This window comes from Haplochromis burtoni, unplaced genomic scaffold (assembly GCF_018398535.1).
Source record: "Haplochromis burtoni strain Fernald_Lab_line unplaced genomic scaffold, NCSU_Asbu1 Contig_696, whole genome shotgun sequence".
In the NCBI taxonomy this organism is placed as follows: Eukaryota; Metazoa; Chordata; class Actinopteri; order Cichliformes; family Cichlidae; genus Haplochromis; species Haplochromis burtoni.
Window position 1 is genome coordinate 170217 of NW_024583057.1, and position 9855 is coordinate 180071.

Consider the following 9855-nt stretch of genomic DNA (forward strand, 5'->3'; position numbering starts at 1 on the left):
ATTCAACCTGCTTGGAAATCCTGGATTACATTTCTCCTTTCACAACCAGGAGTCTAAAACCTGAAACCCAGTCTTGGTTGAACAATGCTACCTGATAACTAAGACAGGTGGGTAGAAAACCTGAGCAAAAATGGAAAATGGTAGACTTCAGGTGTCTTTTGATATACTAAGTGAATCTTTGTTAAATCATCAGAAGCCTGTAAGAGCACCAAAGGAAGGTACTTCTCTAAGATCGAATCTATTTATTATTTAATGTTATTTGAAATGTATGTCCATGAAAGAGTTGATTAACCTCACAGTGTGAAGGGTTAACTAAGAGGGATAGAAAGAGTTTCAGACAGGACAGGCTGCTAGGCCTTGGGTGTAGCATTAGTGAAGGTCACAGATGATCTTCTTATGTTCTCTGGCAGTGGACCCATCTCTGTGTGAGATGTGCTTGTCCTGTTAGACCTCAGTGCAGTGTTCATTACTGTTCACCATATTTTATTACATTATTTACCAAGGATATTTGGTATGCAGACAGATATCAAACCACCAACCTATAAACCACCAACCTTCTGATTAGTAAGTGACCTGCTCCATGTTCTGAGCAACAGCCCCCCCATATCTATCTGATAGACTTCAATTTGTTTCATGTAAATGGAGTCACACACTAAGGTTAAATATGGAGTTCCACAGGGTTCACATGCTGGGACCAATTCATTTTGCATTATACGTGCTTACCTTAGGCAGTATTATTAGGTGGAATGGCACACATTTTCACTGCTATGCAAATAATACCAGACTTCGTATCTATCCTATATTGAGTTTTCTGTGTTGGCGTCCTGTTAAATCCTGAAACAAACTTAAAATCTCTCTCGTCACATTCAAGGTCTTTAATATTTAGGCCCCATCTTATCATCAGAATCAGAATATTTTTTAACCCCAGGGGAAATTATTTATTATCTTAAAGACCTCATAGAACCATGTCACCCAATAGAGCACTTACCTCTCAGATTGCTTGCTCACTTGTGGTTCTTAGTATATTTAAAAACAGTATGGGAGGCAGAGCCTTCAACCGGGATTACATTTCACATCAGGTAGACTGTTAATCGTCATCATGCTCCTCATGTCCCACATGGCCATTGATGTCTTTCAGTAAGACAACTGAGTCACCAGATGAAGCACCCTTGTGAACCCCACCCAGGTCCCAAGAAGGCTGGGTACTATGAACTTGTTCTAAGCACAAATGAAAGACAGGACCCATTCCCTGATTGAAAGGCAAAGGGAACCACTCGCTAGTCCACTGAGAAAATCTTAATGTAGACACAGCATTCTTCTTACTGAGGGCAACTCCAGACTGGTACAAACTCGATCCCCTCTCCAGAAGTCTGATCTGTGCAAAAGGTGAGGCCAACCATATCAGTGTCTCTCCCTATGAGAGAGGTCATTTTCTATGTCCTAATAGCAAGCCTTGAAATCCAGGGATTGGACCACCAGCTCCTCCAGTTGGTAGTGGACCTACAGAAGAGTGGACTGATGTACATTTTCTCACAGGGCACTCTCTATGAAGCTCACTTCCAAGGCCTGGCTCCAGGGTAAGCCCTTAGTAAACCTATCCCAGGCAGTGCTACACAGGTCCCTTGTTTTTTCCTCTCTTATAGAGGTCATTTGAATTGCTCTTTGTCTGACCCTTCACTGAGGACCAATTTACCTTGAAAGACCCACCAGTGGGAGAAGCAAACTATCTGGTCAGCATAGCGCCTGGGATCACTTGGGCACACAAACCTCTCCACCGTGGTAATGCTGTTTTTTTAATGTATTAAAATCCACTGTGGTGGTGCATAGGAGCAACAGTAGAAAAACTGTGTTGTTGTCTGAGTATATGCAAACCACATTTCCATGAGTGGGTATCAAAATTTTAAGTAGAGCTTTTTGACATTATTCATTGCCCTTATGCAATCTGTGATTGCAAAACAGCACAAACTCCACAAATTGGAATAGAGGAAGACAGTAATTGATAAAAATCAGACAAAGAAATGTCAAAAAACTTTGAAGTACTCTGAACACTGCACTCTATCTAATGTAATTTTATATTTTTAAAAAAACTCCCCAAAACTCTCAAAAAAGAAAAAAAAAATCAGTTATATATTTTTGATTCAAATTTTAGGAAGGATTAAATATTCTATAACTTCACTTTGATATACTTTATATCTTTAGGGTGGAGAATGTAAGTGTTTGACACTTGCAGTTTTAAAAAATAAATTGATGACGTACATCTTGGTCAAGTGACTTTTTCACAGTCAGCACTGAGTTGTGAACAAACCCCCTGAAACTGTCTGTGGGTCAAACACCTGCCAAGCAGCATGGAGATAACAGCTCTCTGCACTATTATTGGTATGTACTACTGTAAATGTGTGTGTGAAGTCTGTGATTTGTTTCTGTGTGGGCATCTGCTTTTGTTTGATAATAGAGTATTTTATTACAGGTTTTTATAATAGGTACATTACAAAAAGGTACTCTATGCAAGGTACTGTATTTCATGTCGATTTATTGTAGATTGATTTAGTTGAAATAAATACAGTACATGTAACTTGTATTTATTAGTTTAAAATGTGTAAACTCATCTTATAAATTTTATATGGCATCAATACAGCTACAAACTTATCTGCACAGATAAAAAACCAGATGTTCCAGTGTTTAAAATGAAACCTTGTGGGAGGTAATGCAACTATTTTGTGGGTAGCATGCAGAAGCTGCAAAGGTGTAAAGAGGAAGGAAATGTCAGTGCTGTGGGTTTTAGTATCGTGTTTGGTGGCAAGAATACATTTAGTATAAGGTCAGTAAAATTTAATTTGTTTGAGGTAGTGCTTCATCTGTGTTCCAAAATACAGCTGTCAGAGAAAAAAGTAACAACATTTTAAAAAGTTTTCATGTTCATGTTCATTTTTGATTTTCTCAAATAAAAAAGGCAGCCCTTGTTATGACTCCTGGGTTTTGAATTGTATTTATTTCTGTTTCCCCACTCAGTAATGTTTCCACGTTTGTTTTTATTTAGTCTATGTCTCTCTTTGTGCTACTTTTCTATATTATTTGAATAGTCCCTTGCTCTATGTGCATTGTCTTTATTTTAACTTGCCTCCTCCTGTGATTAGTGTCACATGTGCTCCCACCAGTTTCCTCTTCCTTAGTCACCTGCCTGAGTGTTTATTGTTTTAGTCTCTTTATCCTTTGCTGTCCCTGATCTGTTACAAGTTCTTGGTTTTCCTCAAGCTTCCGAGTTTTATGGTGCTAGCTTCCTGCTGTATATCTACACCATCACCTTTAATTAGCTTTTTTAATGCAACACACAACTGAAAAAAAAAACAATTATCAGCAGTAAAACTCATAAAATTTTCTCAAATGAAGTGGGCAGTTACAATTGTTCATGGAAAAACAGCACAGCAAAAATGTTATACTATAGTCGGGAGTTATACTATATAAATCCATATATCCATTTGAATTCAATTGTGAGGAGCCCCCTGTCAGTGTTTCCTTGGATGCATAGGGTGGCCAGACTAAACTGTGCCCACCTCATTGTTCTGCCCTTAAATACAGCTCTGTAAACACAACTAACTTGTCTCACCTCTCTGTTTCTTTCAGCCACTCTGAGAATATTTCCCAACAGATCTCAGTTCTTCAGGTACGAGTCTGTTACACTGAGCTGTGGAGAGCATGAAAACTCTCCTGATTGGACAATAAAGAGAAACACATCTATAAAAACAAATCATGAGTGTTCCAAACACTGGGGTTCAAAAAATGAGTCACACTGCTTCCTTCAAGATGCTTACCCCTCAGACAGTGGGTTGTACTGGTGTGAATCTGGAGCTGGAGCCTGCAGTGAAGCTGTCAACATCACTGTGACTGGTGAGTTTATACAAACTACCGAGGATTACCATTAAATTCAACAGGGAAAAAAGCATTTAAACCATTTAATAACAGCCATATATAGACTATGATGTTTATATTTTTTCATCTATTAGCTAATTACACTAATGGGCTAGTTACAAAACGTGCCATCAAAGTGACACTTTAAGGTTTAAGGTATAAAGTATGTATTTACTTTACTATGTAATTGAAAATACTCTTCCAAAAAAATTCCTCATTAATGGCAATAGATAGATAGTGTTTGAAAAGTGAATACTTGAAAAAAAAACAATTAAATACTTGCTAAAAGTGTGACAGTTGAAATAATTAGCTAATAGTACAATAGTACAATATGATATGTATTGATATTGAGCAATATGATATTGCTCATCTTGTAACCGTAAGGTTGCCGGTTCAATCCACAGCTCTGTCCTGGTCGTTGTGTCCTTGGGCAAGACACTTTACCCTACCGCCTGCTGGTGATGGCCAGAGGGGCCGATGGCAGCCTCGCTTCTGCCAGTCTGCCCCAGGGCAGCTGTGGTTACAACTATACCTTGCCTCCACCAGTGTGTGAATGTGAGAGTGAATGAATAGTGGCATTGTAAAGCACTTTGAGTGAGAAAAGCGCTATATAAATGCAATCTATTATAATTATTACGTTATGGTATGAATAAAAATGTTAGTTAGCTCAGTTATTAAGCTAAAAGTACAGGCAGTATTTAAAATAGTATAGGTCAAATAATTATTTTCCAGGGGAAATTGGTTACTAACTATATTGAAATTAAAAGCTTTTAAAAGCATTATCATCTTGAAGTGGTTGAAATGAATTCCTTCAAACGTGAAAGGTGTTGAGGTTTAAGAAAGGCATTTTTCTTTTAGCCCATATGATTCCAATATGTCTTGGCTTACGCAAGAAGCTCTATGAAAGTTTGGGCTCCACCTCTGCTGCATGAATTTCTTTTTTCAAAAGTGCACCTTTAAAGCTCTAAATATTTATTTTTTCATATAGGAGGCAAAGTGATTCTGGAGAGTCCGGTCCATCATCTGCAGGAGGGCGATGCCGTCACTCTGCATTGCACATATAGGGAGACTTCTTTATCCAACCTCACAGCTGAATTTTATAAAGATAACCTCCTCATTGGGCACAGCTCTACAGGAGTCATGACTATCCCAAAGATTTCAAAGTCTGATGAAGGTTCCTACAAGTGTAATGTCTCTGTTACTGGAGAATCACCATACAGCTGGCTGTCTGTCAGAGGTGAGATGATGTTAGGACTTTTAAGCAAATATTTCAGATGTGCTCTCTCTACTAAGCTCAGCTAAAAGCCAACCACATAGCTATTGCTGTATTTGTATCGAGACCAAACTATATCTTTCTTTATTTCCTGTGTTGAAGGTGGGCAGCCTGAACCTTTTCACTCCCCTCTTCTGCATGACTCACTTCCTGTGTTGAGGGTTTCTGTCTCTCTGGCCGTGGTGATGGTGCTGCTGCTGTGAATCTACAGCAGCCACAAAGATCAGTTTGTTTCTCAAACATTTGAAGAATTTATTTTGAAATGAAATTAAAGAAATTGTAATGGCTAACATGTTCATTTGTTCCTCTGAGCTCTTAGAGTATTTTGTCAAAATACTTCATTGACCATTCTGCTGCCAAAAAATACTCACTGTTCACTAATGCTAAAATGACTCACGCAAAAATTATGAGTGCACTTTATAATACAGCTTCAGATCTTTTTTAGTTAGATTTAAAGTTGCCTTTGTGCTTTGTTATATGATAGTTCTTAACCTTTATGTCATGTGTAACTGTTGTTGTAGCCTGATTTCTTGTGATCAGAAAACTGTTGGTTGCCTACCAAAGTGGAAATGTTGAGTCAGTCGATTTTGAGTGTCATCATGCATCTTAAAAAACACACGGTCTTCAAACGTAACAAAGCTGAAACAAATACATGTATTATTTGTGGTAGAATCACAGGGGAGTCCAAGGTTTCTTTTTTAATGGTGGTGTCTCTGTTGGGGACCAAGAACCAGACAGGGAGCCTTCATGTTTAATCAAAATCTAATTATTAGAAATTGTTTTAGTCTCTTTATCCTTCTCCATTTTTTTTTCTTTTATGTTAACCGGTTTCTGTTATCATATTGTTTGTTTATTTTGATGTTTCTTCTTGTGTTTCCAGTGTTTACCTCTGTCTGTTCTGATATTTATGATAGCTGTCACCACTCAAACAAAAGTTTTGTATTTAAGCAGCTTAAATTAACATGAATGGTTTCCTTCCATTTACCAAAAATGTTTCTGATAACACCAGATTTACACAAAGGTTAATATGCTCTATCTTTATCTGATGTCATGAAGCCTGATGCAAAGAAGCAATTACAAACTGAATCAAATCAATAAACGTTATTCATATTCATCACAACATATAAATGTGTAAAACTGATGATAGATCTCAGCCCTCAGTAGTTTATACATTTATGTTTTTATGGACAGTTGCAATCAGGGGAAAGTTGTGGGTGGAGCTCAGTGACAGATGTTTCTCCAGGACATTGTCTTTCATCGAATGCTTCGATTCCCACTTTTGTACGGAGGCTTTCCAAAGTCTTAGTCTGTGTGTAATCTTCGTTATATTCATTGTTTCGGCCCCAGTGTGCACTTGCGAGCCATTTTTCAGCCTATCACTGTAGCAGCAGAATGCCGACCACAGCCTATGTGGACTATTGATCCTTTTGTTATGGGTTTCTTGTGGCTGGGCTGTGCTTCCGTCACTACAAAGGCTTCTGTATAGCTGTTGTTACCGCAGTAGTTATTCATAACACATTTAATGCCGTTCTCCACTCTCTTCCAGCTTCTCCTGTTGAATGAAGCATTTTGTGAAATAACACGATCAGGGTAAAAGTAGATCTTCTTTGAATTTCAGTAAATCCATAAGTACTTGGAAATAACTGTCCTTTGGTAAACCCATTGCTATTGGCATAATCAATGTTACTAGCCTGATTCTTCAAGCTGAAACTTGTTTCTTCTCTCATCTCTTCATTGTTTTCAAGCTGTGTAAATGGAAAGAGTACAATATTGATGTTGTTGTACTGTTGTGATGAAATATACTAACTGTTTCCAGAAAATTGTGTTGTTTAAAACCTAATTACAGGTCCGCTTAGGTTGTTACCTGCACTTGTAATATCTGATAATGTGGTCTGTTTTTTTTTTTTATTATTATTATAATTTATGACAATTATTGTACCTCTGGTTCAATCATCCATTTGTAACTGGGTTTCCCACATTTGTCCCCTCTGAACTTTGCAGCAGAAAAAACTGGAATCTTGTTGCGGGTGTTGTAGAGCGTCACAAATGTAGTGGTGCCATTTAAAAACTCGCAAATCACTTTGTATCTGGCCTGTTCCAGGATGATGCTTCCCTCTAAAATCTTTGTGATGTTTGGTGAATTTTTGTTAAGAAAGAAACTGTCACATTCTGACATTGATTTCACTACCTTAGTTTCGGTGGGAACGATGGACAGAAGGAGGAGAGCAACGTGGAGCAGGAGATGGTGTGTCACCAGTGATGTCCTTGTTGGCCCTGTGCCAGCAGATCAGGGGAGAAAAAACAATTATACGACATGTCTTTCTTATCTGCTGTTATATAAACTCTTGCAATAGTATGTTATTCATATATATATATTTAACATGGACAGAATTACAAATAATGAGGTTGGTGTCTATAATATCACATGATCTACAAGCTTCGACTTCAGACTGCTCAAAAAGCATTCTGAATGTTTTCTACTCCTGGGTTTGTCTGCTGTCTGTATAAAACACTGACTTTGCAGTTTTGATGTCACAAGTTTACAATACCTTGAGTTTAGCAGTTTTAACATTCCTGTCTATGTTTGTTTGAAAATATAATGAATGACGGGTAGCTCTACAGATGCAGTCATTCAAAATTGTCACTTTCAGCCAGAGGTCAGTTGGCTGTTAACTGACAGCCAGCTGCCAGCTGCCAATAAGGCTTTGAAGTCCGCCACTTGATTGCAAAATCCCAAGAAACGGTATAGAAAATGTATAAAACAGGTATCAGCTGTTAATAATCTCCTGATTGCATAGTGAGAAAAAAAATTGTATTCTGTGGGGGCAGGGGGCACTAATTGTATAGTTGTTGTGCAATTGGAGCACATTTAAATTTTGATTTTGCATTTTATCTAAGAACATTAGCAGTGCAATGAAACAATCATGCTTTCATTTCCATAAACGCAAGGCAGTAATAATCACTGTGCACTACCGGTTTTTTATTTGCTGCAAACACATATCTATATTAATATTTGATAGAAAGGTTGAATCTGCCCTAGTTATAAAATCCCTGAACAAATTTAAAACATATAAATATGGTGTGATATAATATGATATAAAACTGGTGTAGCGAGCCTTTAAATGAATGTGCCTCCACACTGCTCCCCCTAGTGGATACACAAGATATTACCACTTGTTTTGTGTGTGAAGGTTCTCAATCATCCAGGTCATCGTAGTCTAAGGAGCTTGGAAAGAAAAGCGTCTGGACTTCTTTGAGTTGCTTGAAGACATTTCACCTCTCATCCGAGAAGCTTCTTCAGTTCTAAGGGTCAAATGCTGGAGAGTCCCAGATTTAAACCTAGTGGGAGTTTCCCTCCAAAGAGGGACAAAGGACCCCCTGATGATCCTCTACCTAATCACATGAGCCAAGGTGTGAAAGCGGGTGTGGGTCACAATCAGCCAGGGTTCCGGGTGAGCTCATTGTGAAACCTGGCCCCACCCATCATGTGATTTCTTGAGGTCAGATGGCCCAGGATGTGAGTGGGCGTTAACACGTTTGGGAAGGGATTATAGATGGCAGAGAGTTGGTGTCGTAAACCCCCGCCTCTGTTCTTAGATGGTCGCTCACAGTGGACATAGATGGCTTCTTTCACTCCTCTTTCAAACCATCTGTCCTCTCTGTCCAAAATGTGAACGTTGGCATCCTCGAAAGAGTGACCTTTGCCCTTTATTTCAGATGAACTGCTGAGTCTTGTCCCGTGGAGGTGGCTCAAAAAAAACAAACAAAAAAAACACAACCCTGAGAATTGAACCACTTCCTCAAAGAGCATGCCCTCTTCACACCACTGTCACTCACTTGTACTCGGACCTTTTCTCTAACTACAATTGCTCACCCACGTCAAGTGCATTTGCTCCTTTTACAAACACAGCCAAAGAAAATCAAGACTAGAACTTAGTATTAGGATCAGACATTTAGGGTCAGATTTCTCTCAATTACTTTTTTATTCAGTCCTTTATTTCAGTCAGAAACAAAAGCACTAATGACAGTCATCATAAAACACTGCAGAGAAATGCATTTTTAATGTCTTTGGAGCAGAATTGCCTGAAATCATTGGCTTCTACAAGCTGAAAAATTTGAGATTTTAAAATGTACTCAAGCGGTGTGTGATTTTGTGAAACATTATGACATCATTGTAATGTTGTAGAGCATTGCATTGAAAAACAAGTGTTCCTCTTGACCCTTTACATGATATATTACTCAAACATTTTTCTTTAAAATATTTTGCAAGATCAACTTTGACCTTGGGTGCCAACAATAAGGGTCAACGTCAAATGCTTAGCCAGCTCAGGTACTCGTGTCCCCCGGAGCCAATCCATAAAATATTTGTGGGTAATATAAAGTTTTTAATGATTTTTTACATTTTGAGTGACCCTTACTTGATTTTCACCAAACTCCAAATCAGTTACAGTTGCTACTGTCATCTAGATCACACAACACATTTTGAATATTGATGGGTTTAGATTTTATTATTGTCATCTGTATTAGGAAATATTTAACCATATATGCTTAGAGGTGTATAATCGATTGTGTAGTGATAGGATGTGGGATCTTTAGCAGTCTGCAAAGGCTCTGTGTACATTCCAGAGTGTTCTGGCATTCACACCCACATCCTGGGAGCATGGGAGAGGTTGTAC

The 9855-nt window shown here is 38.3% G+C and overlaps 1 protein-coding gene across 1 annotated transcript; it reads left to right on the forward strand.

Annotated features, from left to right (window-relative positions):
- Window positions 1–2317: 2317 nt before the first annotated feature.
- Window positions 2318–8414, forward strand: LOC102305786 (low affinity immunoglobulin gamma Fc region receptor II-like). The gene is made up of 4 exons (XM_042215322.1): window positions 2318–2376; window positions 3622–3885; window positions 4895–5143; window positions 5282–8414. Exons 1-4 carry the CDS (start codon window positions 2346–2348, stop codon window positions 5380–5382), a joined length of 645 nt encoding a protein of 214 aa, XP_042071256.1. The 5' UTR covers window positions 2318–2345; the 3' UTR covers window positions 5383–8414.
- Window positions 8415–9855: the final 1441 nt, after the last annotated feature.